Source organism: Triticum aestivum, chromosome 3D, assembly GCF_018294505.1.
Source record: "Triticum aestivum cultivar Chinese Spring chromosome 3D, IWGSC CS RefSeq v2.1, whole genome shotgun sequence".
In the NCBI taxonomy this organism is placed as follows: Eukaryota; Viridiplantae; Streptophyta; class Magnoliopsida; order Poales; family Poaceae; genus Triticum; species Triticum aestivum.
Window position 1 is genome coordinate 576,560,372 of NC_057802.1, and position 20,646 is coordinate 576,581,017.

At 45.3% G+C, this 20,646-nt stretch overlaps 3 protein-coding genes across 3 annotated transcripts; 2 read left to right on the forward strand and 1 right to left on the reverse strand.

The window, feature by feature from the left end:
• Positions 1-254: 254 nt before the first annotated feature.
• On the forward strand, positions 255-3,066 carry LOC123075574 (eukaryotic peptide chain release factor subunit 1-2). The gene is made up of 2 exons (XM_044498145.1): positions 255-492; positions 1,370-3,066. The coding sequence occupies exon 2, from the start codon at positions 1,483-1,485 to the stop codon at positions 2,803-2,805; it is 1,323 nt and encodes a 440-aa protein (XP_044354080.1). The 5' UTR covers positions 255-492; positions 1,370-1,482; the 3' UTR covers positions 2,806-3,066.
• Positions 3,067-9,776: 6,710 nt separating this feature from the next.
• LOC123080605 (eukaryotic peptide chain release factor subunit 1-2) lies at positions 9,777-13,121 on the forward strand. The gene is made up of 3 exons (XM_044503544.1): positions 9,777-9,931; positions 11,160-12,617; positions 12,727-13,121. Exon 2 carries the CDS (start codon positions 11,189-11,191, stop codon positions 12,497-12,499), a length of 1,311 nt encoding a protein of 436 aa, XP_044359479.1. The 5' UTR covers positions 9,777-9,931; positions 11,160-11,188; the 3' UTR covers positions 12,500-12,617; positions 12,727-13,121.
• Positions 13,122-13,243: 122 nt separating this feature from the next.
• Positions 13,244-14,786, reverse strand: LOC123080606 (leucine-rich repeat protein 1). The gene is made up of 7 exons (XM_044503545.1): positions 14,672-14,786; positions 14,430-14,562; positions 14,214-14,285; positions 13,977-14,120; positions 13,724-13,876; positions 13,569-13,621; positions 13,244-13,472 (listed from the first exon to the last, which is right to left on the reverse strand). The coding sequence occupies exons 1-7, from the start codon at positions 14,736-14,738 to the stop codon at positions 13,441-13,443; spliced, it is 654 nt and encodes a 217-aa protein (XP_044359480.1). The 5' UTR covers positions 14,739-14,786; the 3' UTR covers positions 13,244-13,440.
• Positions 14,787-20,646: the final 5,860 nt, after the last annotated feature.

Genomic DNA, 20,646 nt, shown 5'->3' on the forward strand with positions numbered 1-20,646 from the left:
ACAAAGTCGGGCCGGCTTCGGTAGTGGATTGGTGGCGGTGGCAGGCTGGCAGCGCGCCATCAGCTCTTTCTAGGTGCGGAGGATCGACACTTTCTAGGGACACGACGATCGCAACCCAACCCCGGTCAAGGACCTGGATGCAATTTCTTGTTTTCTTTGGTGTGCTTTGCAATGCTGGAGTTTGCTTTACTTTCGGAAATAATTCAAAGTATCAGGCAACTTGGCAAGCACGGTACTACCAAAGGAATAGTTCTTCCCGTTTCCAGGAGAAAATAGAAAGAAGTGTCCTTGCGGCCGGGTCAAGCAAGCTGTCCCGTACCGTATATATAAAGCTTCCCGACTTTTCACCTGCCGGAATCGAACTACCGTCCGAGCTTTTTCGCCCTCCGAGTTTCTCCCGTCGGATTCGAGAAGACGCCGAGCTTTATCTCGCCATGAAGCCGAAGCAGCCTAGCTCCCTCCTGCCGCACGGCGGCGAGTGCTCTCGCCAAGGTAACAACATCGGTCGCGCTCTCCTCTTCCCTTCTAGCTAGTTCCATTATTGTCGTGAATTACTAGTTTCCACTTCCGATCTAGTCCGTGTCGCTGGTCGATTTGAGGCGTGTTTGATCCCATCGGCTTTTCGGGGAGAGGGTAGAGGTTCGATCATGGCGGATCCGCCGCCGTTGGAGGGGGCCGCTGGCACCCGTTCCGTCTGCCCCTTGGTTCTTTTTTTTCTTTTTTTTTCTGGAAAGAAATTAATCTCTTCGCGGGGAGGATTAGACCAGTTACGACTTTATCCAGCAGTGAATTTCCATGGGAGACATTGAGGTGATGGATTTGGCGTGCAATATTTCTTTGCCAGATCTTCTCGACTCAGGTAGTCGTGTCTGAATTTTGGGAGCAGTCATTATGCAGCTAGTACTACCACCCCTCTGAACATGTGAATTTAGGGGTTACTACTAATACTCCTGTAATCATCAACTCGGTTATTGGTCTCTGATCTTGTATGGTACTGTATATAAATTTTTGATAAGCTAATGATCTTACGAACACTATCTGTGCTCTGTCTGAAAAAGATTTTATGTTCAGTGCCTCTCTTACTCTTGTCTTTGGCCTCAAGTTTTTAAATCCTTACTAATTTTTCAACGTTTCCCTTTGATTATGTAGCAGTTACTACCTGCAATTATATGTCAGCACCACTTTTTTTTTCTTTGTCTATCATGAGTTCATGACTGAATGTTCATATACCTTATTCTTGGGAAGAATGAAATTTGTAAGACGTTTTGATTATTTATTGCCACTTCTGCTCCTGGAATAACATGTTACACAGCCGTCTAGACGTTCTCATTAGCATTCTTATACATATACTGAATGTTCTATTTTATAGGTGAAGGCAGTGGTAACAACACAACCAATGTGGATAACGACAAGAACGTCGAGATGTGGAAATTCAAGAAGCTGATCAAGTGACTAGATGCTGCCCGTGGAAACGGGACAAGCATGATATCGCTGATCGTGCCACCCCGTGATCAGGTCTGTCGAGTCACCAAGCTGCTGGGTGATGAACATGGGACTGCCTCAAACATCAAGAGGAGAGTCAACAGGCAGTCTGTCTTGGCAGCTATTACCTCTGCCCAGCAAAAGTTGAAGCTGTACAATCGACTTCCCACCAACGGATTGGTGCTCTACACCGGCACCATTGTCACCGATGAGGGGAAAGAAAAGAAGGTCAGCATTGATTTTGAGCCATTCAGGCCAGTTAACGCGTTCATGTATCTCTGTGACAACAAGTTCCACACCGAGGCACTGCATGAGCTGCTTGAGTCCGATGATAAGTTTGGCTTCATTGTCATGGACGGTAATGGGACGCTTTTTGGAACCCTAAGTGGCAACACCAGAGAGGTTCTTCACAAGTTCTCTGTTGATCTCCCAAAGAAACATGGACGAGGAGGGCAGTCAGCACTTCGCTTTTCCCGCCTACGCATGGAGACCCGGCACAACTATGTGCGCAGGACGGCTGAGCTTGCTACTAGATTCTTCATTAACCCTGCCACTAGCCAGCCAAATGTTTCTGGTCTCATTCTAGCTGGTTGTGCTGACCTCAAGACTGAATTGAGTCAATCTGACCTGTTTGATCAGCGCTTGGCAGCCAAGATACTGAAGGTTGTCACTGTCTCTCATGGTGGAGAGGATGGCTTCAACCAGGCCATTGAGATATCTGCTGAAGTCCTCTCCAATGTCAAGTTCATCCAAGAAAAAAGGTTGATGGGGAAGTACTTTGAGGAGATAAGCCAAGACACTGGGAAGTATGTTTTTGGTGTGGATGACACCATGTCTGCCCTTGAAATGGGTGCAGTTGAGACACTGATTGTGTGGGAAAATCTTGATATCAACCGATACATCTTGAAGAATTCTGCTACCGGAGAAACTGTGGTAAAGCACTTCAACGAGGCACAGGAGGCAGATCAGAGCAACTTCAAAGATAAGGCGACATCTGCAGAGCTGGAGGTGGTTGAGAGCACCTTGCTGCTGGAGTGGTTTGCCAAAAACTATCGGCAGTTTGGTTGCGCGCTGGAGCTCATCACGAACAATACAGAGCAAGGATCTCAGTTCTGCATGGGCTATGGTGGGATAGGAGGGATCCTCCGCTACCGGGTTGACTTGAACGCTTACGAAGACCCATCTGATGAGGAGTATGATGAAGGCTTTGAGGAGCAATCTACTGAAACTCCAGTGAATTCAGTCCGGGAGGAGCCTGCCGTAGACTGGAACCAGAACGTTCGATTCAATTTTCTTATTATTGTAGCAAGACGAGAAGACTAAAGAAACAGTGATATGAAGCATGCTGCTGCTGCATAAGTGAAGTCCTCTCAGCGTGATTGGGAGGAATTCTGATCTCCATCAGAAGATTATCCTATTTACTACTGTCATTTTTAGCAAGAAGAATCATAGTTATAAGTTACTATTAAGCGTCTCTTGTGTGATGCTCGAATTTGTGTGTTAAGTTTGTGCGCTGCTTATCCTACATTTATTTGAAAAATAAAATCTATTGTGCGTCTGTTGATCTGATATGGCAATATTTTTGTTCACTTGGCCTTGGATTTGTTTGTTTGAAAATTTGCTGATTTATTTGCTACTGTAGTTTTTTTTTTTTTGCAAGATTACATTTCCCTAGAATTGTCTGCTGATCCTAGATTGTCGGTTTTTGCAAATACTGTGCTGTTTTAACAATTTCGTGAAACTGCTCACGGTCATTCAGCTGGCAAAACCAATTGCTATCAGTTGACCACTTGACCTATATATATATACCGCTACCATTGCCCCTGACTAATAAGATATTCAGTGTGACGAAGAATGCCGTTGGTGCATAAGTGAAGTCTTCACAGCGTGATTGGGTCCATGATAAGAACCAATAATCATACCTATATGTTACTATTAAGTGTCTCTTCTGTTTGAGACTACTTGAACTTGAGTTATGTTTGTGTTTGGTCATTACTATTGTTACTTTTAGCTGCAGCATCTATATTTGAATGTGCTATTGGATAGATGCAGTGTGTCATCATATTTGAAATAAGTCTGTTGTGCGTTCATCTGCCATAGCAATAGTCCTGTCTATTTGGCCTTGCGTTTTATTTGACTTTTTTTTCTCCCTAAAATCATTTATCGAAACAGAATTCGAGAGCTTCGTGCGTGGCTTTGCATCCGCCATGTGCCTTAGCTCAATTTTGGGATCATCATGCCATTACTAAGCTACATGTTTTACATGGCCAACGTGGACGACCAGGGCACAATCGACCAGGTGGCAAGTGACGCCTAGCTTAACATCTATGCAAGTATGACTCGAGACATGATCGAATACAAGAAGAAACAACATGTTACGCAAGGACAACTAAGTATTCCCCCCGCAAAGAAAAAACAGACCACTAAGTATTCAGTGCTCCCAACACTTCGATGCTCCCATACTCCAATGTTTTTAAAAGTTGATTTCATATGTTTCAAAAAAATGTAATTTCTTTTTTATCCACAAGACATGTGTCCATAATAACCTCTAAATAATTCAAATCCAAACTCGAGAAACACATTGAGAAACAAAAAAGACAAATCCAGCAGGAATAGTGTCACAAGAAGACAAAAGCTAAAACGATACTGTTCACATCAAGATATCGTTTTTTGTTTGTTTCTAAATTTATGTTTAATTTTGGATCTGAAATTCTTAGGGGTTGTAGATACATGTCTTGTGAACATCAATTATTTTCTTCCGAATTTTTGAAATGTTTAAAATTAAATTTTGAGACATTAAAGCATGGGAGCTCCTAAATGTAGAGAGCGTTGGATATTTTCCCGGACCACTAAATGCAGTTACCAATTAACCCATCGCCGGACAACGATCAACATCGGTTACCTTCTCAGCCTGACCAACTCCAGCCTCACGGGCGGGCCAATGGGGCGATGCTGCCGCCACTCCGTAGACATCACTGTCTGAGCCGGCCAATCCTTGTATGATGTGCCAGCCGGAAGTCATCGTACCTAGGCCCTGGAGGACCAAGGCCCTTGAAGTGAAGTCGTTGCCACCTGACAAAAAATAGATCTCATAGCCGATGCAACGCCGGATACAACGCTACACCACCACATGCACAACACCCCTAGGAGCTCTGCAACAACGACGAGCGCCACTGCAACGAGGAAGAAGCCACTGGAAAAAAAAGTGCACTGCACCAGCGCCATCAACGACTTGACGCCGACATCTAGAACTACCATAAACGACTTGACGCCAACATCTAGAACTACCAAATCCATCGGCCCCACACGACAGCGCGATCTCATCTTCCGTACGCCCGCACGCAAGGTACGAAAGGACAATTCTATGTGGCGCGGAGACTATTTCTGGCATTAAGCAAGACCGTAGCAACTCTCGCTGCGATCTTCAACAGTAACGGGTCGGCCCACTCGCGCACACTTTTAAAAGAGAATAGTGAAACAGGAGCGCCGCGGGGGGTTTCGAACAGTGGTCTCCTAGATAGATTGCAACAGTGCTAGCCACCGAGGTAGCGTCAGGATTCTGATCAAGTAATAGGACAGGATGGCGAAATGAGCCTGAGTTCCACTTGTTTTGTTTTTTTGTTTTTTTAGTTGTTTCTTTTTTTTTCTTCTATGTTTTTTGCTTTTCATTCTTTTTTCATTTGTTTCTTCGATTTTCTTTTTCTTTTTCTTTTTCTCTTGGTTATTCTGTTTCCTTTTTCGGGTTTCACTTTTTAGTTTCCCACATTTCTTTTGCTTTTCATTCTATAATTTTTTTTGTATATGCCAACAAAAGTTTTCCCTAATACACATTTAACATTTTTCCAATACAAAATTAGCATTATTTTAATACATAGTTAACATTTCTTCTATACAGATTTTTTAGATTTTTTAAATGCTTTATTAACATGTTTTGAATACATGGTCGAACATTTTTCTATACACACCATACACTTTTTTCAAATGCATGATTAACATTTTTCAAATACAAAATTAATTCTAATACATGGTCAACATTTATTCTATGAACATTTAACATTTTTCAAATGCTTTATCAACATTTCCCAAATGCAAGATTAACATTTTTTAATGCATGATCAACACTTTTTATACACATTTAACATTTTCAAATGCTCGACTAAATTTTTTGAAATACTTGTTCAGAATTTTTCTATATGCTTGTAATATTTTCATATACATGATCAAAAGATTTCATCTTTTTTTAATACATGTTCAACATTTTTTCTATACACTTTCAACATTTTTTGAATGTTAATTGACATTCTTCAAATATTTTTTAAACATTTTTTTCAAATGCTTGATTTACATATTGTAAATACATGATCAACTTTTTTTAACCTATATTGTATATTTTTTGTATACATTTTTCATATACATGGTCAACATTTTTTCTATACACATTTAACAATTTTCAAATACATGATTAAAAAATTCAAAACATTACGAAAACTATATTTTGTAATATATATGTTTTGAATTTTTTGAAGCGTAAACAAACCTAAAAAAGACAACAAAAGGTCAAACCAAAAAAAAGACAGTGGCCTCGAGCGAGCTGTGCTGGCCCTTTTAGGCCGGCGCCTACAGCGAGAGCTGACTCTTCTCCTTGGTGCGAGACATACTCGCGCCCCCTGTGAGTAGGGGTGTATATATATTTTTTTTGTTGCAGGGGCGAACACTCCTAGAAGCCCATTAGGCCCAATTTATCACCAGACGCTCAAAATTGTCCCCGGAGCAGCGGGCCAGCGGCCCAGCAATGAACCTATCTGATTGCAGCAAGCACAGTGAGCTAAAGCAGGATTAACACCAAAATAGATTTTGGAACCCCTAAAAAAACCAAAATAGATTTTGGCCGAAAATGCCTCAAACTGATTATCCGACGGATGAAAATACTAATGGCCTGAGAAGGTTGCAAAGTTGTGCAGCTTTAATGTCTCTAAATAAATAAATGTGAACTTATATTAGATTTTTGTGTGTGGGTGATAATTGATATTCTATATACTTAAATAGTTCATCCACACTACCTCTATTATCTTAACATGCACACATACCACTCTATCAAAGGCCCACCATGACATGCATGAGAAAAAAATTCATTATTAGTTGACCCACGCACACATCTTATTTCACCACACATGCCACCACATGAAAGGTGCACTAAACATGCATGATTTTTTTCCCATTATATTATGCCACTTATATATAAAAAAAACTTGGAGTACACAATGAATGTCAATACATTATCAATTCATACATTATCAATATATAATATTTAGTTTTAGTTCATACATTATCAATTCAATTATGCATGTTTCATACAACCAAATCACTCAAATATATCGCAACCAATTTCTGCAGCAACGCGTTGGGTATTCTCTAGTTGGATAGAGTAATTAAACCCACATACACAAAAACTAAGGTAAAAACATGGGGGGGGGGGGGTGAGGGGAGCTATGATTACAAGTACATGCCTCCAAGTTATTGTCAAAGCCAAGACTAAATTTTCGTCATTGCACCACTGTGGCCCACGTCAATAATGGGCAACATCTAGAAACCCACCCACGGAGGTACTTGCAAGGAACTGTAGAGAAAAGAAAAAGACCAATAGAGAAACAAATCCTGTTGAATCACCATATTAGTAGACCATTGCGTATGATAGAGATTGACAATCAACCAAGCATATCTAGATAGGCATCCACACTAGTATCGCCATGCCAAATCGACGACTTTGTTCCTGAAGGCTCGAGGGAAGAGGTTGTTGAAGAAGACGAAGTTGTCACCACCGATGCACATGGAACCACATCAATAGATGACACAAATAACCAACCTATTATCCTTGACGAAACAATGTACAAAAACTCCAGAGTTCCTCAACAACGCCTCACGAAGCATCATAGAGGCAAGATTAAAGCCGGAGGACTTTTTATTCGATATGACACCGACATCACCCTCGAAGCGCCGTCGCCTTGACCCGCAATCTACTACCCAAAGGACGAGAAAAGATGATCCCATCCCCTTCACTCAGGATGCCAGAGTGAGCGCTGTCACCTTAGATTTTTTTTGGCAGCTAGGGTTTCTTCTTCATGATAGGAGGACCTACGGAAAACCAATGATGTGCTCCTTGAAAACGTGGCAAGTGCAGCGCCAGGAGAACAGAATTTGTTCCCTTGTTCCAATTTCCATCCAAGAGGAAAAAACAAAAGAGAAGCATCTTCATCACGGGCTAGACAGAGTAAGTGGCTGCCCTTCCTCGCGTCGGATAAACGCGTCAAACAAAATCAATGAATATTCCTCCTCTGAAAGCAATAATAAAGAAAGTGCCAACTACATTCCAAAAGAAACGCGCTGACCTAGCCTGCACACCCACCCCCACCACCCGATCCCAATCGTGCATCCCCTGCCCCGATCATGGGAGACCCCTTAGCCCAGACACCTTAACCGGGACCCCTTAGACGTTACCCATGCAATAATTAGCAGTAATAACGGTCGTCATTCAATAGACAGTTACCGATAGCATTAAATTAATCAGCCGTTGGTGTTTTCCTAGCTATGTCCTGTGCTATATAAGGCATGGCCGGTGCATCGTACTGAGGGTTGGTAATTTTGCAATCTCACACACAAGAGCATAATCTCACAACATGAGTAGGGTTTTATCCCTTAGCGAGGGAATCCAAATCTGGGTAAATTTCTCGTGTTTGTTCCCATCTATTCCCATTGCATGTTCATGGCTCCTCCATCGATACCCCCGTACGTACTGTCAGGTTTATTCTGACGGCACATGGTTCAAAATGACGAATGAAAAGCTTGTGATTCGACATAAGTATCGTAAACTCCTACCTAGGAATGCTACCATGTCAGAAACTTGTTTCAATTATGTCTTGGTTTGAATAGGCGACCATCCGACCAGCATTTACCTCCTCCCAAGAAGCGATTACCAAGAGACTAGGGCTTTCCCTCCTCCCATCGACGCCACCGTCAGTCCACCTCGCCGCTGTGTGTGAATAGACGACCATCCAACCAACGTTTACCTCTTTCCAACAAGCGACTACCAGGCTCCTAGGGTTTCCCTCCCCCCGTCGACGCCACCACCGGTCCTCCCTGCCTCTGATGGCCTTTGGGAACATCCAACCAACATTTACCTCTTTCCAACAAGTGACCACCAGGCGCCTAGGGTTTCCCTCCACCCGTCGACGCCACCACCGGTCCTCCCTGCCTCTGATGGCCTTTGGGAACATCCAACCAGCGTTTACCTCTTTCCAACAAGTGACTACCAGGCGCCTAGGGTTTCCCTCCCCCCGTCGACGCCACCACCGGTCCTCCCCGCCTCAGATGGCCTTTGGGCCATGAAGGTGCGAAGGACCCCCCGACCCCTCGTCGGTGGGAGGTATACAACTCTCGTTCTTGGTTGGTTCAGCGTCTTGGTTTGGGTTGTGTGGCGGCAGCAGCGATGTCCCCTAACAGGAATAATGTCGCCCACGTCCAATCCCCGTCTCGATGGTGCATCTAGCGTCGCTGGTGGGCGTGTGCCCCCGTCGAATCTCGCGGGATTTTGGCCTGTGTTGGTATTCGACGGATCTGTTTGGATCTAGTCTTTCCTCATCTTTGCTCGCTTGTCTACAACTTTGATCCTTTCGATCTATGCTTCACTTCGTCGTCGGCGACGGTTGCTGCTGCGGTGCGCCCAGCCACGTGGGGCCTTACCATGACGGCTCCCCACCTGTCTACCGCGACAAGGCTTACTATGTTTCAGCTAGAGAGGGGCGACGATGACCGTGCACCTTCGTCTTGCTCCAGTGGTTGTAGTCCTCGCTAGGAAGTCCATGAACCTAGCTGCACTTTTTTGTTACTTTTGGTGTCCTTTGTATTGTTTTCGGATCACGAATAGTTGGGAGGTTTCTCCGAAGAAGAAACACATTTGCCATTATTATCCGAAAAAAAGAAACTGTTTCCCCCTTTTTTTTTTTGCAATCATACCAGTTAGGAGCGGTGGAAAATCAACGGCGTGCTCCTAGGCAACTTGGCAGGCACGGCGTGTTCCAGTTTCCAACCACGTCCAAAACAAAAGAGAAGCGTCCTTTCCTCGTGGTCGTGGGTCAAGCAAAGCAGAGCCTGCGTCGGACGCACGCGTCCACACAAAATCACCCAATATTCCTCCAGAAGCGCCCAGACCCGGCTTCCGTCCGATCCCGATCGTGCGGCCCACCTGCCCCGGGCTGCAGAGTCCGTCCGGGTTGCGTTCAGTTGGGCCATCCGAGGTCGGGTTCTCCTCTCCTCCCCGGAGCGGCACATAAAAGCCGCCCGCCCCCCGATTTTTCCTCCTACCGGAGCCGCCACCGCCGCACCGCACACAGATTCTTCCGAGCCAAACCCTAGCGCCGCCCCCCTCCCCTCCTGCCGCCGGCCGCCGACCAAGGTAACCAACCACGCCCGCCTCCCTCTCTCGATCAACCGTATGTGCGTACGTATTTATTCCTTCGCGAGCCGCCGCCGGCGAGTTCCCTGGTCCGCGCCGGCTCGATTACGCCCGTCCGTCCGTGCGTGCCATCGTCGCGCTCGTGCCGCCGTTGGCCGGCCCCGGGAGTGCTCGATCTGACCGCGCCCGGGCCGATCCGCCGCCGGTTTTTTTTGTTTTTGTTTTTTTTTGTTTGGGGAATTGGTCGAGGTCGATTTAGCGGTGAGGATTGGATTAGCTACGATTTGTCTGTGCAAATTTGTCGACGTTTGAATTTTCAGCTTTGGGCGTGTTCGTTGTGCGGCTGCTGGTCTCAGCCCCTCTGAACGTCGTGTGCATTTGGTGGTTACTACTATAAGTTATGCATTTGAGTGCTGGGTCGGTCTGTAGGATAATAGGATCATCAACTCTGCTACACTGTTTTAACTGGTTGAGCAGGCATCCCCTCCCCTGTTTCTTGTTGTTGGTAGAATAGATAGATGAATGCTTCGCTTTGATTGAGGTCCATTTCACAGGGAGTAATTAGATTATTTAATAATTTTCTAATGGGAACATGGAAGATCTTAGATTGTTTGAAATACCTTTTCGAATTATTATGCAGCTGGTAGTATCAGCCATCTCAAGGTGTATATTTAGATAGTTTTGTTTTGCACTTGAGTGCTGGGTCCCTAGGATCCTCAACTATGCCACATGGTTTAACTGGTTCTGCATTTGTACATACATGCGTACAGCCGTAAATCCAATTGTACTTGCTGTCTTCTACATGATTATTATTTCAGGTTGTGGTTGTTTGTCAGTTTCTTTTGTATATATCCTCGCCACTGATATATCTGCGCTATGTCCTATGGAAGAAGATCCCATATTCAGTGCCATTGGAACCATTATCTTTGTTTGGCCTGAAGATTTTTTATTCTTTAATTAATTTTGCCATGCGTCTCTTTGATTATGTACGTCTACATCATTATAAATACTTGCAGCAATTCCTATCTGCCATTGTATGTCCATTAACCTGTTCATCATTTGTTTGTGTTATTTACTTGTCACGACTGCAAGATTGAAAGTTACATTTCTCATTTATATGATGCCTTGATGTATTCCTGCTTCTGTTCCTGCAATAATATGTTATTCAGCTCTCTCAACTGCTCCTATTAGCATTTTTTATACCTACTCTGGATGTTCTATCTTGTAGGTGAAGGCAGAGGTGGGAACACAACCAAGATGGCGGACGGGCATGATAACGACAAGAACATTGAGATCTGGAAAGTTAAGAAGCTGATTAAAGGGCTTGATGCTGCCCGTGGAAATGGGACAAGCATGATATCGCTGATCATGCCACCTCGTGATCAGGTCTCAAGAGTAACCAAGATGTTGGGTGATGAATATGGAACTGCCTCAAACATCAAGAGCAGGGTCAACAGGCAGTCTGTCTTGGCTGCTATTACCTCTGCTCAGCAAAGGTTGAAGCTGTACAATCGAGTTCCCCCCAATGGGTTGGTGCTTTATACTGGAACCATCGTGACTGATGAGGGCAAAGAGAAGAAAGTCACCTTTGACTTTGAGCCATTCAGGCCAATTAATGCTTCCCTGTATCTCTGTGACAACAAGTTCCACACTGAGGCATTGAATGAGCTGCTTGAGTCTGATGATAAGTTTGGCTTCATTGTCATGGATGGTAACGGAACACTTTTTGGAACACTGAGTGGCAACACTAGAGAGGTTCTTCACAAGTTCTCTGTTGATCTCCCAAAGAAGCATGGACGAGGAGGGCAGTCAGCACTTCGCTTTGCCCGCCTGCGCATGGAGAAACGCCACAACTATGTGCGCAAGACAGCTGAGCTTGCTACACAATTCTTCATCAACCCTGCCACCAGTCAGCCAAATGTTTCTGGGCTCATTCTAGCTGGTTCTGCTGACTTCAAGACTGAACTGAGTCAGTCTGACATGTTTGATCAGCGCTTGGCAACCAAGATACTCAAGGTGGTTGATGTGTCTTATGGCGGAGAGAATGGCTTCAACCAGGCCATTGAGATATCTGCTGAAGTCCTTTCCAATGTCAAGTTCATCCAAGAAAAGAAGCTCATCGGGAAGTACTTTGAGGAGATAAGCCAAGACACTGGAAAGTATGTTTTTGGTGTGGATGACACCATGGCTGCCCTTGAAATGGGTGCTGTGGAGACACTGATTGTGTGGGAAAATCTTGACATCAACCGGTATGTCCTGAAGAATTCTGCCACTGGAGAAACTTCTGTGAAGCACTTCAACAAGGCACAGGAGGCAGATCAGAGCAACTTCAAGGATAAGGCAACATCTGCAGACCTGGAGGTGGTTGAGAATACCTCGCTACTGGAGTGGTTTGCCGAAAACTATCGACAGTTTGGTTGCACACTGGAGTTCATCACAAACAAGTCGCAGGAAGGATCTCAGTTCTGCAGGGGCTTTGGTGGGATAGGAGGGATCCTTCGCTACCAGGTTGAGGTGAATGCTTACGAGGACGTGTCTGACGAGGAGTATGAAGAAGACTTTGAATAGCAATCAATTGAAACTCCAGTGAATCCGGTCCGGGAGGAGCCTGTGCTGGCCCGGAACCGGAACGCGCCGCGGCAGGAGGCCGAGGCATCCACAAGCTCATCGAGGAAAAGAACTTAAGGTTTGTACCCAATCGCGCCAGCTCCTCTTCTTCTTCTCTCTTATAAACAAAAGGAATGCCTTGTATTGTGTTCCTTTTGCTAATGTTTGATTCGATGTTGTTACTTCAGGGGGATGAAGAGTAAGACTTGAGAACAGGGGTGATCACCGTCACTGTGTGATGAAGTATGAAGTCTTGTCGGCGTGACATGGAGGAAGGCTGCATTTCTGATCTCTATCAGAAGACTGCCCTATTTAGCACCATCTTTATTATTTAAGAATAAATCATAGCTATAAGCTATTGTCCGTGCCATCGATGTGAGTCTTGAACTAGTCTGTTAAGTTTGTGGGTCATTGTCGCTGCAGCTGTCCTTTATTTCTCTGAACCAAAGTTGTGATGCTTCCACTACATTTGAACCTGCTATTGGATAGACACAGCTATGTCTATGTGTCATTATATTTGAGATAAATCTGTGTGCTATGTACTCTATCCACATGTATGTTGATCTTCCTTTATGTTTGCTCATCGTCGCGTGCAGAGTGTGCATGCTAAAGATTTTACTGAGCATCGGAATTTGTTTTGGTTCGAGATTCCTGAAGCACTGTGTGCTATTTTTGTGGCTAAGATAAACCAGAAGGATTGTTTTCTGGTAAATGTGCACAGAAGGATTCATTATGCTGAAGTTGCTGCTAATAATAATGGACTGAACAAATGTCTACAATAGCTCAGGCTGCATGTTCAGTTTGCCTTGAAAACAGTTTTGTTGCCATCAGTTTCAGAACGGAAAAACATTCAGCTTATTCTTACGAAAGTTGAGGTTGCCCTGCTGCTCAGCTTGTAGCCTTCACTTGAGCGTGTCCTGGATGACCGTCGCCACTGCAAATGACGCCAATTGGGGAATTCTTGTGAGCACAAAGCAACAAACCTCTAGCTGTATATGTCACATAGATATACAAATAAAATGCATCCTACCTCTTTGTTTAGATGATCTGACAGTGCCGGTGAGATTGTTTTGGGCAACATCTCTGCGTGAAGATCAAAGATATCGCGTCAACCGGTCGTCACTGGGAAAGGAAGGAAGAAAACAGATGCAAATTGTGGTGTGTGAAACGAACTCCATTACTCACAGCTTAGTCAAGTCCCCGACAAGAACAAGAGAGAGGACCTCCAGCGGCACCGTGCCGGTCAGCAAGTTCTCCTGAAGCTCCAACCTGACAATCTTCGTCAGACGACCCAGCGACGCCGGTATACCTCCTGCAAGCTTGTTCCGATGGATCCTTCTGCAGAGAGACACCAACAGGTTATTTTCAGCAGTTGGAGATGATAGGTGTCTTAGCATCTCGCCGTCTGAAAAAGAGCTTGTTGTAGCAGGACTCATACAGGAAACGCAGCGACGCGATGTTCCCAAGCGATGCCGGTATCGCGCCAGTGAGATGGTTGCTGTAGAGATCAAGGCTGATCAGTCTCCTCAGGTTTCCCAGGGTAGATGGTATTGGCCCACTCATTTTGTTCTCATACAGCTCCCTGTGAAGATGAGAATGTCATTCTGTACTGTAGGGAAACTTTGAGTGTAATTCGACACGTCTGCACTCTGCAGCAAGTTGCAGTACAACTTACAGGTATCGAAGGCTCTTCAGTTGGCCCAGTTCAGGAATGAGGGGGCCTGAGATGCCCGCATTCCCCAAATCCCTGCACAGTAAGGAAGAACTCAGGTAGTGGAACTTTTGTCCAAGTCACAAGGTTCTGAATGTCGAAAAGAACTACGATCAAATCAGTTTCGGCCTTGAGTTCAGAACAAGGAGGAGTGAAGAAAAACATGGGTGGCATAAATACACTCGGACGACGGAGTTTTCGTTGTTGCAGCTGACATGAAACCAATAGCAGGGATTGGCAAGGGTCGGATCCCAGCTCTGCAGCACACCGTTCGGGTCATTCCACGCCTGCCTTTGCGCGTAAAGTATGTCGCCTCCGGATACCAACAAATTGTGTGTAAATCAGCAGGAGCAGCACAAAACCTTTGAGCAACAAGGAAGTCACTTGGGGAGACGAAAAGTAATTAGCATGTATGTATGTACCTTCAGTGTTGCTGCTGGCGATGGCCGCGAGAGCAAGGAGGAGTGCTGCTCCAGTCTGAGCTGACATTGCTGGAAGGAAACCTGAGGTGTATTGGGTGGGCACACTGAAACGCTAGAGGAGAGACGGGTCCTTTATATGCAACAATTCCACTGGGTAATCAGAAGCTTTCACTTTCTGGGTCAGCCTTTGGCTCTTCTCTTCTATTGACCGGCTTACCGTGTTAACGGAAGAATTTTGTTGCAAACGGCCGCGGCTCATGTTCTTTGTATAAAAGAACACAAAATTTTGGTACTTCAACTATAAATGGAAATTTAGATCAGGTCAATGATCTAAATTTCCAATTATAGTTGAAATGACATGTGGCAGGCATAGACCAGGCCAAATACTGTCGCGGTCGCGGCTCACTGACAAACACATGGCAGGCGGTGACACGTTACAATTATAAACGGTCGCGGCTCATGTCAAACACGTGGCTGGCGCATTCTGTCGACGAGAAGTTACTCTCAAACCAGGGTCTGGAGTAAAAAAAAACTCTTGAAGTAGGAACTACTCATTTTTTGTCAGTGAACCAGTCATTGTCCTGATGGTTTGTAGAGGTGCTCACGAGTCAAGTCAAGAGCTTTGAATGTGATTAAACCTTGACGCCAATTTTGAGCCCCGAAGCAATCTTCTCGCACACGCATGCTCTTTTCTCAACCTTTTCTTTTTTGCGAGGAGGTCTTCTCAGCATTTCGTAGTGGCAGATTTCACAGCGCAACATCAGCAAAATGAGTGCCCTTGGTCTGTCTTGGTCCTAATACATTAGTCAATTATCAACTTTGTAGTAAAAGCAATTATCATCTGTCTTGTGATGTAGTCAATGCTTATCCTTAATTAGGTTAACTTTTGTGTGATAGAAGACACTGCTGGCTGCTTGACGTCAAAGCAACTGAAAGATTTCTGTAGTAGTTTCCAATGGTGCATGCATGCGCCCAGTTCTTGCAGTCAAAAACTCAGAATATATGTGGCGAAGACGATTTTAGGATTCTTGGTATTATGTGTTAGATTTGAGAATTCTTGGTATCCTATCGTTACTGAAATTCGGGTGCATATATAGAGTTTACTCTCACATACTCCCTTCGTAAAGAAATATAAGAGTGTTTAGATCACTAAAGAAATATATATTTTTTACAGAGAGAGTAGCTAATTAGTGATGAGGGAGAGACAGCAGCCTATAAAATGGATTGGTCTCCTCCTTGTAGCACGAGAAAAGAGAGACAGAGTGCGTGCTAGGTTGTGTTTGGTTGCCATTGTGAACAGTTCCTGCATCGCATACGCTTCTCAACCTAGTTTGGTTGAGCAAAAACATGCCCTAATACGCCATCTACAGCAGTTTTGTTGCCTGCATCTAGTGTCCCTGCATTAGGTAATACGCAAGTGCACTTTGTTTGGTTGCCTGCATTGGCCCAAGCGGCACATGAACACGGCGTTTGGTTGCATACGACGTACATGTTGTGCTTACCTTGTGCCCTAGTTGGTGAGCTTACCCACAATGATCACACCTAGCACACCAATGCCACAACACAACAATGGCGATGAACTGGGCGAAGATGATGAAGTTCTTCAGCTTCAGCCCAAACTGACGATCCACCTTGACACCTCCAACCTTGCCACTGCCAGCACTGCTGCCTCCGTGCTTTCGCACCCAGTCGGAGTAAGCTTGTTCTGTTGCCTGCCTAGTCTTGAACCCTCTATGGCTGCTGTTGCTATATGATGCCACTTGTACACTCGCTTCTTCCCATGAACTATAAACCCCTGGAGCCTTACCGATGAACACGGCATACCACTTGCCCTAGCAATGCACAAGAGCAAGAGTTGAAGCAGCAAATCAATGGAGCACACAAGTAGCAAGCAAAGTAGCACACAAACAACAATGAAGCAGAAGAGAAGAAGTAAAGCATGCATGATCATACAACATAGCAAGTTCTACCTAGCACTACCTTGGTGTTAACCTACCACCACATCCAAAAGAGGGTGTCGTCCTACCACCGCAGGTTCACCATCAGCGTGAGGGGTTAGTATATACCACCTCACCAAAATATACAGACCATCAAATTGTTTTTCAGCCCTAGCTACACAAAATGTACGTCGTCATCGTCATCGTCGTAGTCGTCGCCACCGCCATCGCCGTCGGGGATCATGCACGCTCACAGGCAGCACTACTCTAGTAGTAGTGCTTGCCCAGCCACCTCCTGAGCCACAACATCCTGTGAGCGTCTGCCATGGCAACGAACCCAACACCCTGGGCCTTGTTGTCAAGCAGGTGGCTGAGAGCTGCCATGAGAGCCTCGTCGCTGAAGCCACCCCGGGTCATGACAGCGCTATACAGGTCAAGGTGCACGTCGAGGGGCTTGCACTCCCTGATGGTTGTTGCCACCTCCTTCACCGCCTCAGTCATGCTGCAAAAGACATTGATCTCCTCCCCCATCAGGCCTCCTCTCTTCCTCTTCCTATCATGGACGGGGTCAAATGACTTGTCGAAGGGCTTCACGAAGGGCTTGTCAGGGCCATCAAGGACCTCGACATCTGGGGTCCCAGGGAAGTCTGGCATGGGAGAACCAAGTTGGCTCAACGAGCACTACTGGCACATAGAGGGAATCAGACGCGAACACCTCTGAATTAGGTGCCATCTCGGACATAGGCTGCGAGTCCTCTACAAATGATGGAGCAAACTGGCTATCGGACAGTACAAGGGCCCGACTAAGATCTTGCGTCTGCGTGGTCATGTCCTACAATGGTAGCACGCATTGACAATAAGCATAGCACACAACATACCGGACAATCCATGAAAGCTGGAGCATACATGTACATGGTTCATCACTATCATAGCAAGCACATGCTTCATCACTATCATACTAAGCACATATGGTTCATCGCTATCATACTACGCATACCGGACAATCTATGAGCACGAACATACATCTACAACAAACAACATGCTACAATGGACCACCAATAGCTACAAATCACAGATCTATGCACGAATCCATACAAGCAAAAGGTTCAACTTCAAACTCTACTACTAATTAGCCTACCACATGCTTGAACATATAGCCCTACCACAAATTGCAACCGCAGCATAGCAATCAACCATATCAGCTCACAGATCAGACCACTAATCAACCATGAATCTAGATCAAACCCTAGCTGCAGCTCAGATCTAGCTAGAAGGAACAGAGAGAAAGGGGGATTGAACTCACAGAGGCCATGGCTGCAGCTCGAGGACGAGGGGGGACAGTCGGGGAAGATCAACGCCGGCCGGTAAAGGAGCGCCGACGCCGTGGACCACCAGTCGATGAAGATGTGACGCTTACCTGCTCGTCGTTGCCGATGCGCGTCGGCGGGAAAGCTCAAACGGAGGAAGAATGGAGGTGGGAGTTGGGGCGGTGAGGGAGGGGGCTAAATAGGGGTGGACTCGGCGGGAGGTGAGCCGAAATCCTCCCGCCAATTTTTCGGCGATGCGGGCGAGCTCGCGCCATCTCCCTGGTCGCACGAGGAGAGAAGCGCGCCGCCCTCCCCTGCCTCGCCCGAGCCAGGCTCGCGAGCTACTGCCGATTCGGGCGTTTCCCCTGGACCTGGTCTGGACATGCTTTAAGTTCCGTGCGATGCGGGCCACACAGTAAACGCAGGCAACCAAACGGGTCAAGTTCTTCCCACGCGGGCCAGGCTGGGCCGTATGTAGGCAACCAAACACGCCCTGACTAGTTTTCTCTCACCTGTGTGATTGAGAACCATGGGCATGTCATTGGTGAACAGTATTGTATAACATGCCCCCTCTTTCAGCCATCCGTTTCAGACTTTCAGCCATTTGTAACAGTGCATGAACATTGTCCATGTATTGAAGAGTAGACACCTACAGTGTTTCTCTGCTACATTACCTGAGACTCTCCATTTATGATCCAACGGCCATGTTACTGCCCGACAGGCCATGGGTATGTCATTGGATCTCTGTCCCACAACGCAACACAAGCCCATGTGGCATCACGTGAATCGAGCTCGAGCTAGGGCAGTTAGTGGTTGACTGGGAGCTTAAATTTCTGCTTCTTGGTGGTCCATCATTTGTGCTCTGGTATGCATGTCGAAACGTTAGCTCGTTCATTTCATGTCCCGTGTTTCTGGAGGGTTCTTCAACTGTATGGCAATACATACTGAACATTTTTTGAAACCCATACGTGATATGTTGAGCCCGCCACGCTTGGAGAAAGGCATCCAAACAAAGCAAAGTAGGGCAAGGGGGTGAGAACAAGAAGGAGAAGGAGAGTGATGAAGTTAGGATGAGCAGGGCCGGCCCTGAAGTTTCGGAGGCCCTAGGGCGAACTCAATAAATGGGCCCAGTGGTCGAAGTGTTTTCTTTTTAGATTCCATACATTGATATGAAAAAATATTGTAAAGCCATAATAAACAATGATAAAAAAATTCAGGTGGATAATATATAGTAACAATATTGTACTTTTATGTTCTAGATCAAATATCAATAAGTTACAGAGCACAACAAAAAACAAATGCCTTTAATAATCATGAGAAATGACTCCATGCATTTTTCTGTTCAAAAATCATCAATGGTAGTGTCAAGATTAATGATAGTAATTTATCTGCTCCTTTACTGAATTACTGTCTTTTATCTGCTCCTTTACTGAATTACTGTCTTTCTTCTCAAAGCTAGACAAGTGTTTTTCAGGCAACATGTTTGCCAAAAAGAAGGAGCGAGGGCGACACCTGAATGCTGGAGACTGGATTAAATTAGCAGCAACAATCTCCAGCTATATATATAAATTAGCAGCACCGAAGCCCAAAAGCCTAATCTGCTCCATTCTCCAGGAAAAGCAAAGACAAAGTAATCACCATGGGGCCTTGATCACACATGCATATAGGTCGCTAAATTGGATCTGAGAAATTGGAGAGGCGATCAAGCAAACCGCCACGGCGCTGCGCAATCACGTTTGTTTTTTAAGGATCCGGTGCCGCCGGCCGTGCAATCATCGTGAGTTGCGTATTAGGCTTTTGGGCTTCTCCTAGACGTATCATATACGGGCCTCGTCGGCCTTTTTGTTTCACATCAATATTGGGCGGGCCTATGTTATATGGCTGTATCCTTTTATATGTGTTGGGTCGGGGCCCCTAGTTTGGCTGGGCCCCGGGCCGTCGCCCCTGCTGCCCTGGCCCAGGGCCGGCCCTGAGGATGAGAAAGAGAAGGGAAACGAGGTCAAGATGAGGTGACTAGGCAACAAGAAGTAAGGAAAGTTTCATGTCTTTGCTCTCAAGATGTGCATGCTATGTAAATTTTGGAATAATTTTTAAATACCGAGATAGAACTTTGTGATGATCAATGTATCTGGTCTTTTTAATTTTTGTAAATACTCCCTCCGTCCTATAATAAAATACGCTTTTGCAAGCTAACATAGCTTGTAAAAGCGTCTTACATTATGAGACGGACGGAGTATTATTTATGTTTTATATGTATTTATTATTACAACTAACATTATCTTCTAGTTTCAACCCACTAGCTGTTTTTTCTAAGCATGCAGCCTTTCCACGTCAACAAACCATGCATGTCCGTCACATCATTAATCGACCCACCCATTAACTATTTTTTTCATACTCCAACCCTTTTCACATTAACAAATCATGCATGGATATCAAATCATTTGCCATCACATCATAATTAATTCTTACAATTATTCACGTCATCAGCCTAATTATCCATGTTTTCAACCTACCAATCCGTGACAACGTGCAGGTTATCTCTTCTAGTTTAGCCAAGTAATCAACATCATATAGACACAACTACCTTATGCTTTATATTTTAGTTATACTAAGGCAGTTGCCATGTACACTGCAAAACACATGGCAAATGACAACTTGGGTGTGGGAGATGAGACGGCGTGTGGGCGAGATGGCAAATGCCCGGAAAGTGGCGTGTGGGCGAACTGCTGAA

Excerpts from the sequence above, each read along its gene's own strand:
- LOC123075574 (XM_044498145.1), top strand. The coding sequence starts at position 1,483 with ATGATATCGCTGATCGTGCCACCCCGTGATCAGGTCTGTCGAGTCACC.
- LOC123080605 (XM_044503544.1), top strand. The coding sequence starts at position 11,189 with ATGGCGGACGGGCATGATAACGACAAGAACATTGAGATCTGGAAAGTT.
- LOC123080606 (XM_044503545.1), bottom strand. The coding sequence starts at position 14,738 with ATGTCAGCTCAGACTGGAGCAGCACTCCTCCTTGCTCTCGCGGCCATC. Across the intron at positions 13,877-13,976 it reads ATCGCGTCGCTGCGTTTCCT|AAGGATCCATCGGAACAAGC; the intron begins GTATGAGTCCTG and ends GTCTCTCTGCAG. Across the intron at positions 13,473-13,568 it reads CAGATCATCTAAACAAAGAG|TGGCGACGGTCATCCAGGAC; the intron begins GTAGGATGCATT and ends CGTCATTTGCAG.